Consider the following 12,453-nt stretch of genomic DNA (forward strand, 5'->3'; position numbering starts at 1 on the left):
AAATCTTGCAAGTGCTTCTAGCATTTATTGCATTTACAGAACTTGTGTTTACTTCTGGCACATGGTCCCATATGACTAACCTTGTTTTCCTAGAAGAAATAAGGGAAGGGGGAAAGAATGGTTTTGTTCCAGTTTTTAAACACTGAATGTGCCTGTGTTGTTATGTTGACAGTACATAAGTAGTAAAATCTGGAGTTTTGTGCAATCTTTGACTATTTACATGTTTTCTTAGTCTTTGTTTTTGCTTGCTTAACTTTAGTCTGTTTATTTAGGCCTTATTTGCAACAGAGACTTTTGCTATGGGAATTAATATGCCAGCCAGGACTGTGCTGTTTACGAGTGCCTGCAAGTTTGATGGGAAAGATTTCCGATGGGTATGTGAAAAGACGTTCTGTGTGGGAATGACTCAATCACATTATTTAAACTCTTACTAAGATAAGATTCACTGTTAACATACGCACTTCAGTGTCATAGAAAATAATTTTTTCTTTCAAAAAGTCTTCCTTCTTGTTCACTAATCAATTTATAATTAGCCTTCAAACTCCAAAGACAAGATTCCTCAGAGTATGCATGTAATTATTTAATAGTGAGTTTACATGGCAAGGTTTTGGTAGCACGGGGCTGCAGGGATTGTGAGAAGAATCCGGCAGCTGCCCGATGTTAGATAAGGGTCAGTTTCAGCCAGCTCCAAAAGGACCTGCTGCTGCCCAGAGCCAAGCCAATAAGAGATTTTGTTTGCGCCTCTGTGAGAGCAGATTGAAGAAAGGGAAAAAATCTGCACAACAGCAGCTGTGAGAGTGAGGAGTGAGAACCAGCCCTACAGGCCCCAAGTCAGTGCAGGAGGGCCGGAGATGCTCCAGGCACGCAGCAGAAGGCACAGCAGAGAGTGACCATGAAGGAGCGGCGGAGACGAAGCGTTACGGACTGACCGCAGCCCCTGTTCCCCGTTCCCCTGCACTGCTTGGGGAGGGGAGATAGAAGAGGGTGGATGACGGGAAGGCATTTTTAGTTTGAATTTTTAGTTTCTCACTGCTCTAGCTTGTTAGTAATGGGTAATAAAATACATTAATCTCCCTACTATGAGTCTGTTTTGCCCATGATGATAATTGGTGAGTGATCTCCCTGTCCTTATCACAACCCTTGAGCCCTTTCCATTGTATTTTCTCCTCTTTTCCCTTTGAGGAGGGAAGTGGGAGAGCAGTTGCGGTGGAGCTGGTGGAGTTGTCAGCTGCCCATCTGGGTAAAAACACCGCAGATAGATAGAGCAAAAGGGCATCAAACAGGTTAGTGCTGAATTTGCCTAAGTGCTGATTAGCCTAAGACTTCTTGCACAGTTTGTCCTGAACTGTGAGATCAAGTATTTTCTTCCACGTCAGAGGGATCTGGAGAATAAGTGGGCTCAGTACTCTCATGATGATCACCAAATTGAGGTTTTGACAGACCTGAGAGAAGAGATCATCTACTTCAGGGGAGTATTGATTGTTCTGTTATAGCAGAGTATTTTGGGTAGCCCACAGGATGACAGGGATGTGAGGAGGAAGAGTCAGGTTCTTAAATAGTTGGAATGCAAATAACTTAAACATTTTTAAATGTTAAAACGAGATCTGTAATTCACATGTAAATAATAATAAAGGTGTACAAATCATCACAAAAGCTTGGTAAGTGTTGATTCCTCTAAATTATTCCTCTTTCAGAGATGGGAAAAATAAGGTAAATGGGACATGAAACAACATATGTTTTGCAACAAACATCTCTTCAATCTCAGTTTGGGCTGTTCCGCTTCACAAGTCATTCAGTTTGATTGGATGTCTTTAAGAAATATGCAAGAAAGAATTAGCTACCTTTTTGGTATCAGATATGTGGAACTCCTGCTTTTAAATTGACATAGCATAGTTTTTGTGATCGGATGTTGCAGATGCAATATATTGTAATGATCTCCACCATGCATTTCAAACTTGAGATTTACAAGTGTGAGACATTAGTGAAAAGGGGTTAGCGTGTATTGAAATGGTGCTAGGTGTTAAGGAGATCACTGTAGCAATGTATCAGTAAATGTAATTATTGAAAGCACTGGTTAAATCATCCTTTTGACAAACAGTATTCATAAGCATGGATTTATATCTTAGTACTGTAGTGATCAATTATGATGAATTTGATCTGTGATGACTCCATGTTTTATACAACTCTTCTGTTAATTTTTATACATCATGATCATGTACTATATAATTGTAAATGGCATTTTATGAGTTTGTGCTGTTTTATAATTTCTTGCTGTCTTTCTAATGTTTGTTACTTTTTTTTCCCTTTTATCTTAGATATCCTCAGGTGAATACATTCAAATGTCAGGTCGTGCAGGACGCCGAGGTATGGATGACAGAGGAATAGTAATTCTCATGGTGGATGAAAAAATGAGCCCAACAATTGGCAAACAGCTTTTGAAGGTAAGAGAGAGAGAAAAGCTGTTTTGTTGCTTTTTTTTTCTTTTGTTTTGCTTCCAGTTTCTCAGTAATCTCAGTCAGGAGAGCCAGAATTTTATCCTCTTTTTTAGTGATGCTCTAATACTACAGTGATCTGTTTGTTTCTTGCTGATGATAGTCAATTCAAGAATATTGGTGCACTAGAAAAGTTTTGCTGAGCTCTCACAGGGATAATTAAAATGTTGGTTCTGCGGTGAAATAAAGGCTTGTTAATGGACTTTTCAATGTAATAGACTGAAAAATGAGGTTCAGTAAGATAACTCAAAAAACAAGATTACCATCAGTGACCTAAAAATGACTGGAGAAATTCATAGAGCCTGCAGGAAAATTTAAGAAGTTTGTGAAACAAAAGTGTCTAAAAACTGCTCTTGTGGTTGAAATCAGTATTAGATTATAGGGCTTCCCCAAACTATAATGGAATTTGTTACAGATTATTATGACCCTCTTTCTTTATATTTCAAATATGAGACATTGCACTCATTCTTGCTTTTATTTAAATTCTGTGGCAAAAATTATCATATTGATGCGAAATATTCTACTGTGTGTGTAGACCATCTCAGGCTGCTTACAATCCTTATGAAAATTTCTAAAAAACTGAACACTTGAGGGGCTGCTCAACACATTACGCAGGAGCTTGTACCCTTGGTAAAAAATAGTAGGTCATTTGTGGTCAAACTGCATTTACAATATTTTTAGGGTTTGTATAACTTGTGGGAATCATCTTAAAGTCAGTATCAGGATATGTTACTAAAAATATGTATTTGTAGGTCTTGTGCCAAAAAAATCAGAAGCTGGTGTTTCTCTGTATTGTTCAGACAAATTTAAGAATGAGGAAAAATACATATATGGCTGCAGTTACTTATGTATATTGCTCTGTCAGTGCTACTTCTTCACTCATAATGGACATGTGTATTAGCTCCATCTTATACACAGACAGTGTTTACCTTCTTGAAGTCAAAATTTTCATGAATTTTCGCTAGTAAAATGAGAAATTTGAAAAATAATGGAACTCATTCATGTATTGTAGCTTTAGGCGTAGAATGTATTTCTTAATCTGTGTTTGAATGGACATATATTTATGTGTGGCAAATGTTTACATGCTAAAGCATAATTACATCTCTCCATTATATGCAGATTAACTGTATTTTTAATGATTTTTTAAAACCATTTTGTTTAAACGCAGTTTTGTGGCATACTTATTTAAGCAACAGCTTCCATAACTGAAAAAAATTTAACAGCAGGAAATACAAAATGAGAGAACAAAAAAGACTTGTTATGAAGTCTTAGTTTTGTGTACTTCTAATCTCTATTTCTATAAAGAATATTTTTTAAAGTTAATTTATTTGAAATGAATATAGTTTAAGAAAAGCGAATATTTCAATTTTTTATCTCAATTTTCTATGAGATTAATCTAGAAGCTCAACCATTTAAAAGGTCTTTTTGCATTTGTAACTCCACTAGTTTGAGAACTGTAGGACTCAATCTGCATGAATTAAGACAAAAGAGGGAAATGATAAATCACTTATATTTTTTGGATACCATTAGTCCAGCGGAGGGCCACAAAGATATGGGGCCTGGAGCATCCTCTCTATGAGGAAAGGCTGAGAGGCCTGGGTCTGTTCAGCCTTGAGAAAAGAAGACTGAGAGGGGATTTTATCAAAGTTTACAAATATCTTAAGTGTGGGAGACAGAGGGATTTGGCCAACCTCTTTTCAGTGGTTTGTGGGCACAGGACAAGGGGCAATGGCCACAAAGTGGATCACAGGAAGTTCCGCACCAACACGCAAAAGAACTTCTTCACGGTGAGGGTGACGGAGCACTGGAACAGGCTGCCCAGGGAGGTTGTGGAGTCTCCTTCTCTGGAGATATTCAAGGCCCGTCTGGACGCCTACCTGGGCAGCCTGCTCTAGGGAACCTGCTTTGGCAGGGGGGTTGGACCTGGTGCTCTCTTGAGGTCCCTTTCAACCCCTACAATTCTGTGATTCTGTGATCTTGTGATCTATACTTTTTGTCTAGATTTTGAGGGGAAAGTAAAGAATATTTCCTTTATGGAAACTATAAGCCCTTTATTTTTTTTTCTTTTGAATTATAGGGAAACAAAAAGGGAAGAATAATGGAAACCTTTTAATTTTTATTTTTAAATTTTTAATTTTTGTTATTTCTTGTTTCTTCTCCACTGATCTAAATAAATTAATGTATTTAATTAATTTGTCACACAAGGAACAAGGACTGAATTTAAGGTTTCTTTCGAGAAGATTGGAAAGGACTCTAATGAAAATATTTATGCTTCTGAAGCTTCTCTAACTATTCAGCCAGTTGCTGAAAAGGCAGTAAAAGGAATCATTTATGAGATGAACAGTACGATATAAAAATACTAATTTTCCTTTTTAAATACAAAACATTTAGAGGATATTTCTTGTGAAAGCAGGCCAAGAATACATGCACACTAATGTCTCTTCAATATTCACATTCTGTACTCATCCTTAAGTGTGTTTAAATTAGACTTTAGTTGCTGACTGACAGTGTTTATCTGTGGTAAGACCATGATCGTGTCTTGTGGTAGCATTCTGCTGCCACATCAAGTACTGGCTTTGCTCCAGGATACGCTAACAATTTATGGGGAAAATTCAAAAGAAATAATTTAAAGAACCGTATTGGGAATAATATGACACTTCTTATGTAAGGCCACTTAGATTGTAGCTCTTCAAACCTAATGCAGGTCTGATCCAAAGCATTTCATGAACACTGGAGTGAAACATCTAAGCAGTACTGTGATCAGTGAAGTGAGGGCTTTGTATACGTTTCAGTACCAGCAGTGATACTGCAGCTGTGCTTGTTGGCTATGACACTGTTTATTGCGACATTGTGTACAGTACTTCAAACTTAAAATTCAAAGTTCACATCTTAAATGGAGTTCTTATGTTTGGATATTTGTAAATATTTCTTAAACTTAGTGACATGCATTTGTCTTCTGCAGTGTATCTAGGTTTTCTGTTTATCCTCAGCATTTGTTTGACCACTGCATACTTAGTAAACTGGTGATTGCATAAATCTGTGAATTTATAAAAACTAAATACTTATAATACTGTTAGACAGCTTCCTGAAGACAATAAATTATAGTCTTACATTTGCATATAAAGAAATATTTTATAATAATTGTTGGGAGGGTGTAGAATTTTAAACTGCATCACATTAGTTTAGGTGGGAGGTGAAAAGCTTCTCCTGGACACTAGATGGCCTCTGAAACTGGAGCAGCGTCTCTCTAGTTGGCTTTTGGCCACGTTACAAAGCAAGTATTCTTACAGAGACAATTGGGATGCTGAACAGTGGTAATCTGTTATTTCTCTAAAAGTCAAAAATCTGAAGATAATTATGTTATGGAAATGAATTATGGAAATGAATAATTTTATAATGAAAGAAAATGTGCTAATGAAGTATGTTTTAGAGACTTGCATTTGAGTGTATCAGTGCTTTGCATTTACTTATTCCTTCACAGGAGAAGTTAGATGGACTGAAAAATTGAAAGAAAACATTCATCTAGCCAGATAAAATATACAATATTATGCTTTCCTTGTCACTTACATATGGAACATAAAGAGCCCCAATGCCAAGCTGCAGGAGGTATTCCACTACCTACATCTGGCTCCTTGGCAGGGCCTTCGTTTATGGAGCTTGGATTACTGTGCTTATTTGGCCTGTATGCTGCTGTTAGAAATCTGCCTGGTCTTTTTGTTCTTTATTTTGATTCTTAGGTTTTATTGTAATAGCCAAATGGATTTGATAGGAGTTCAGAGAGTTTAATACGTTTCACTTTAGCTTCCTGCCTGTTGTATGATCATGGCGTAGGTATATGTTGGAAAGTTCCTAAATTTTGCAAGAGCATGAATTATTGTTCCATAATAATTGAGGCAGCATCATTAGGTTTTATGTTCTTTCATTTGTTCTGTATCACATATAGTTCAGTTCCTTTCAGATTCCAAGTTACAAGGAAAATTCTGTTCAATATGAAAAGCAATATTTACATAAAAATAGGGAGATTTATAGTGATCAGGAATAAATGCAGCATTGGAAATGGTGAGGAGATGATGTGGAGGAGTTTCAAGTATGAGAAGAGAAAGTTTCTGGAATACAAGCGATCTGATGAATTTTGGAGTGTTACTAGTTTTTCAAAGCAAAGCTACCTGTCTGCAGAAAGGGTTAATAAGCTCTTGCCACCAGTGTCATTTTATGTGGATTTTTAACTTCAGAAAGTGTAACAAACTGTAAATCTTGCATGAGTTGTGAGATAATTTGAAGTTACAAGATGCTATAAAAACTACGATAAATAAGAATTCAGCAAAAACTAATGTATGGGAAAGAAAAAAAACTTACACATTAGTAATTCACTTAGTCTATGTGGGGTTTTTTTGTTCCTTCTTTTGACTCATATGGTATTGACTGATAGGCCATGTACCTGCTCCTTTATTCTTTTCTGTGTTTTAAAATAAATGAGTGTGTGCACTTGAATTGGGTTCAAAAATATAAAAATTTCAAAAATTGCCTAGTGCAAAAGTATGGATTCTGTTGTTTGAAGGGGTTGATTTTTTTTCTGTTTTGTTGTTGTTAGATAAATTTAGGGTGGTCTAAAACTTGTTTGTCTTTGTTACTTCTTTAAATTATCCATATACATTAGCATTATGCTGGTTTTGTTCAGATGACTTCTTTTGAGCAACATACAGAAAACCTTTCTAATAAGTGGGAGTTTTTTCAGTTGGTAAGATTTATTCAATTGCACTGAGTTTTCACTTTGCATTTATTAGCTGTACCACATTTTTGCTGTATGATCAGGCAGGGAGCCCAGAATTAAAGCATCAAACAAGGTCCTTTTTGGAAGTGAAATGCATAGCACTGTCTGAAGTAAAGAAGCTGAGGTTGGTAGCTGTGCATGGTTGCCTCTGAAGGCAGACAGGGAGCTGTTGACAGTCTCTATCAGGAGGCTCAGGGTACAGTCAAATACAGGCAGGAACCTACATCTGAGCAGTTGTTTGTTAAGTGCAGTATTCAACAAAATCACAGCACGAGCGTGGTTGGTGAGAGAAGGATATCCTGATTGCAGAATGTCTGAATAATGTCTCAGGGGCAAAATGTAGTGGCCCACGTTGAAATTGGGATAGAATGATAAATCTTACTAATATGTTTTTTTTTGAAAAAGATTGCACAGAATCTTTAGTACTGCTGGCAAAATAGGAGTAAATAAAAGTCAGCAGGTTAAGCACTCCAGTCAGATTGTCATTGCATCAACATACGATGCCTTGGCTAGTATCAGCTTAACGCTTCGTCTTAATTATAGTAATGTACTTTGATTTGACTTAAAGGTTACTGGGCAAGAGGCACAATCCAGGGGATACATCAGGATTTGAAAAACGTAATAAAGCTTAGTTTGGAAGAGAAATAGACTTCAGCTGGGGGTTGGCACTAACACTGGTTGGAAAAGCCATTGTAAAATCTGAAGAAATACATTGTCACTGGTACTATAAGGACAGTGTAAGTTTGTTTGTAATCCAGAGTTCTGGCGTAGATGAGGATCTCAATGAAACAAGCAAGTTTTGGATACTTTATCAAAATGTAGTTAAAAATAATTTTAATTTTTATTATTATTATTATTATTATTTTAAACTGGCAAACTCATCTTGTTCTTACAAAGCTTGGACTGCAGAAATTTTCCAGGCTTCAATTCAGGAAGATACTTAACATCCAACATTAATTTAAAGTCTGCTTAAAGTCAACAAGACTTCATTGTGAAATTGTGGAGGCATTCAACTGTTCAAAGGCAGACAGATTTTCAAGTGCCATCCTGAACAGGCTCATGATTTTTTAGACAACCAATACAAGCCAGCAGATAGAACTGCAAAGCAAGTAGTTCTTCCTGAGATTTGCAACCAAAATGTGGCAAGATGGGTTACATCAGATGGCACGTAAATGGTTAGTCACTCTTGGACTTCATTTCAGGGTTTTTTGGAGCCAGGAGGACTAAGCTAACTGGTATTATTTATTAATTGTGGTTGCTTGCATGTTAATACCACAAGTTACTTGAAGTTTTATTAGACCTGTCTGTGGAAAGCAGCTTTTCCCCCAGCTGTCTGTACTGGGTTTACGTGGCAAGGTTTTGGTAGCAGGGGGCTGCAGGGGTGGCCTCTGTGAGCAGAGCCCAGCAGCTGCCCCATGTCAGAGCAGAGCCAGCTCCAAAAGGGACCTGCTGCTGGCCAGAGCCGGGCCAGGGAGCAGCGCTGGTTGGGCCTCTGGGGGAGAAGATTGAAGAAAAGGAAAAAAACAAACAAACAAACAAACAAAAAACCTGCTGTGCAACAGCAGCTGAGAGAGCAAGGAGTGAAAGCCAGCCCTGCAGCCCCCCAGGTCAGTGGAGCAGGAGGGCAGGAGGTGCTCCAGGCATGCAGCAGCAGTTCCCCTGCAGCCTGTGGAGAGGCCCCTGGTGGAGCAGGCTGTCCCCCTGCAGCCCATGGGTCCCACATGGAGCAGATCTCCACGCTGCAGCCCGCCCGTGGAGGAGCCCCCGGTGGAGCAGGTGGATGTGGCCTGGAGGAGGCTGTGGCCCATGGAGAGCCCCCGGAGGAGCAGGCCCCTGGCCGGAGCTGCAGCCCGTGGAGAGGAGCCCACGCAGGAGCAGGGGGTCTGGGGGGAGCTGCCACCCATGGGGGACCCGTGCTGGAGCAGTTTGCTCCTGGGGGATGGATGGACCCCGTGGTACGGAGCCGTGTGGGAGCAGTTCTTGAAGAGCTGCTGCCTTGGGGAGGGAAAAGAGGGTGGATGGGGGGAAGTTGGTTTTAGTTTGCTTCTACTTTCTCAGTGCTCTAGCCTGCTTGTGATAAGCAATAAATTATATTAATCTTGTTATGCCAAGTTCATTTTGCCCATGACAATAATTATTGAGTGAGTCCTTATCTCAACCCTTGATCCACTTTTCAACATATTTTCTCCCTCTTCCCATTCGAGGAGAGGGAGTGAGAGAGCAGTTGTGGTGGAGTTCAACTGACCAGCTGGGTAAAACCACCACAGTGACATATTTTGGAAATTTGCTTTTACTTTAGTAAATTCATCACTGCAGTGTTACAAATTTAACTACATTTCAAATTACTAAGCTAGACTTTTTGCTTTGACTTTGATGCCTTATTCTTAAGATATGTGAGATATGAAGAACAGACAAGATTCCCTGAAGATATTCTTATGCTATTTTTTTTGTTAGAAATTTACATTCTTTGTTAAGGCACACTTTAAATTAAAAATGTAATGTATATTTACTGTAGTTGTGAATTGTCACATTAGTGACTTGATAGTAGTCTGTAGTAGTGAATCTGAAACCAGTGTTTTGAGTAACTAAACTAGCTTCTAAGTGTAGATACAGATACTGTTTGCTGTTTTCCATTCCAGCTTCCTTTGAATACATCCAGCCTGGATGGAACAAAATTACTCTCAGACATCATGCAAATACAGTTAGTATTACCAAGCCAGATCCAAAAGAATTGGTGCTGTACACGTTAAATTATTGTGCCTCTCCACTCCCAGCTCCCCCAGTTTATTTGTATTCTGGGCAGAACAATTAATGATCCTTTATAGAGAGGGTAAATATTTAAAATTTTCAAGTTATAGTAAAATATTTGTATTGTATAAAATACTTGTAGTTATAAATATTTGCTTGAGAGTTTAAATACTACTTTGTTAAATCAGGATGGTTTGGTACAAGTGCATAGGATTTTTGTTTGTTTTTTTTCTGTGACAAGTTCAGAATGATGATAAAATGTGGAGTGGAAGAACAGAATTTGGAGTGACCAGCCTGAGGTAAAACAAAGGATGTGATGGCAAGAGCTACTGTCTTAGAGAAAGTAAATGGCTGAAATATCCAGTCATTCAGAACTAATTTCTGATGGTTGCATGTAAGAGAAATCAAGATACATTGCATGGAAGAGAAACCAAGATAGGGTCTTGTTTGTTTGTTTGTTTGTTTTAAGTCTCTTATTAGAACTGAAATTTTTGTGGAACCAAAATCTGGGTGTTTTTCATCAGCAAAGCCTGCAGAAAGCAGTCATTTGCCACCCATAGTGGCTTCTGTTTGTGTTGGTGCAACTTGTTGGTGTGTGTTGGAGACAAAGCAGTGAGCCAGATCGGTAATAAATTTATGCTTAAAATAGCTGCTTAGTATTGTTTGTTAAAAAGTAACCCTGCAGGAGGGGGTTTTATGTTTTTGCAGTCCTGCTAGTGTAGCTCAGTATTATCCTGTTATCAGTATAACTACAGAGTCTTTTTTGATATTTCTGGGAGATCTGTTTATTCATATGGTACCTACATAATTGATATGTGGAAAAAAATGTGCTGATAATTCACTTAAAGATATTTGTGTCTTACAGATGTATCAAGCTGCCACTTGTGTCTTTATTTAATGAAGTCTTTCTTTTCCTGTAAACTAGTAATGATGTCTATTGCAGAGAGTTAAGTGTACTTATTTCCACCTTAATGAGGAAAAAAAGTGAGAGACTTTTTATATATCATCAACTTATTTGTTATTTGCTCTTTTTGTAAGGCTGTTCTTTGTTTCCTTATTGGAAACTAATTCATTCAGCTTGTTTCTAGAAATTTTGATAAGCAAACGAAATTATCAGTTGGACAAATGGCCTAAAATATGATTTTTGTAATTATCAAAGACTTTTTTGTTGCTTAAAAGAAAGTGTGTGTGTATGTACAGAGAGCGAGTTGCCTCTTTGTTAGCTCTTAATGTCCCTGTAAGTTAGGTTCAGACAGTATTTGCCATCTTACATTCCCTGTGAAAGCTTCGCACGTGTTTTCCGTGAGAGGCTGGAGAGCAAGAAAGTGCTATGTAAAATTTGTTCCTGTCTCTGCATGGGAACAATTTTGAAAGTGTAAATATTTTTACCCACTATGAGAGAGAACAGAGAGAGTAACCCTTACCAAATGTAAGTCTCGCTCAGCACTATGTGCCATGCTGCAGCAACAAGAGCCTCACATCTCCAGTTAGGCAAGGTTTCCTATTTTTAGCAGCAGTGGGGGAAAAAAGAAATCTGAAAAAGCTGTGAATATCAATTCCAGACACTAGTCTGCCTCCTCCCCAATTGTTTTATGTTTCTAATTGACATGGGCAAGAAGTAGTAGGGCTAGTAAATGCTCAGTGGCCTGCCTGATGATTCAATTCAGAGATTCCATTCTGCCATCGCTGACAGGTAAAGAAGGCACAGTGTATAGCTGCTATAATTTTCAGTTAATTCTTGACTAAATTATTTCTGTAGTGAATTGTTTATGCCCATGTTCTTCCATGTTCTTGGTTTTTAAAATTATCATCTGAAACCTATCACTTTGTTCTGACCCAAATCTTAAAAGGGTGCTCATGATAAGTTGACTTCAGACTTCTCAAATGGGGTGATTGCAAGAACACCAAGTAGGTCATTAATTTGTGAGAACTGCGGTTTGTGTATCCAGGCTGTTCTCATCTGGAGAGATAAAAATCATTCCAAAATCATTCCTCTGGCTGCCGCCTCCTCCCCCCCCTCCCCCCTTTTTTTAATTATTCAGAAATAAATTTGTTGTTACTGCCTGTTGAAGGCTTGAAGCAGTGGACCGTTCTCTTTGAAGAGGGGATTTACTTGTAGAAAGGAGGTAGGAGTACTTGGATGGTACAGCAGCAATAAAGTAATGGACACAGCATGTATTTGAAGGTGACTGTTCACAGCAGTCTTTCTTACCAGGGTTCACTGCAGCTCTAAGCAGTTAGGCTTTTGCATGGGTGGCTCTTTCCTTTCTGGTGGCTCTTTCTTTTTGTAATACAGAACCTTTTCTCTGGAAACAAGGAATAGGCTTCCACAGACCAAGAGGACTAACTAGAGGCAGGTGATTGTGTACCCTGGCCTGAAGAGGAGAAAGCTAATTAACTGTGACAGGAGGATCTATGGTAGAGGGTGAGCTAAATGTGTCA

The 12,453-nt window shown here is 38.3% G+C and overlaps 1 protein-coding gene across 1 annotated transcript in view; it reads left to right on the top strand.

Moving 5' to 3' along the window:
• Window positions 1-12,453, top strand: part of MTREX (Mtr4 exosome RNA helicase) — a 47,064-nt gene that overhangs the window by 15,165 nt on the left and 19,446 nt on the right. The window contains exons 14-15 of the mRNA XM_040542275.1: window positions 273-374; window positions 2,316-2,441. Coding sequence (XP_040398209.1) covers window positions 273-374; window positions 2,316-2,441 — 228 coding nt within the window. The remainder of the gene's footprint in view (window positions 1-272; window positions 375-2,315; window positions 2,442-12,453) is intronic.

This window comes from Cygnus olor, chromosome Z (assembly GCF_009769625.2).
Source record: "Cygnus olor isolate bCygOlo1 chromosome Z, bCygOlo1.pri.v2, whole genome shotgun sequence".
In the NCBI taxonomy this organism is placed as follows: domain Eukaryota; kingdom Metazoa; phylum Chordata; class Aves; order Anseriformes; family Anatidae; genus Cygnus; species Cygnus olor.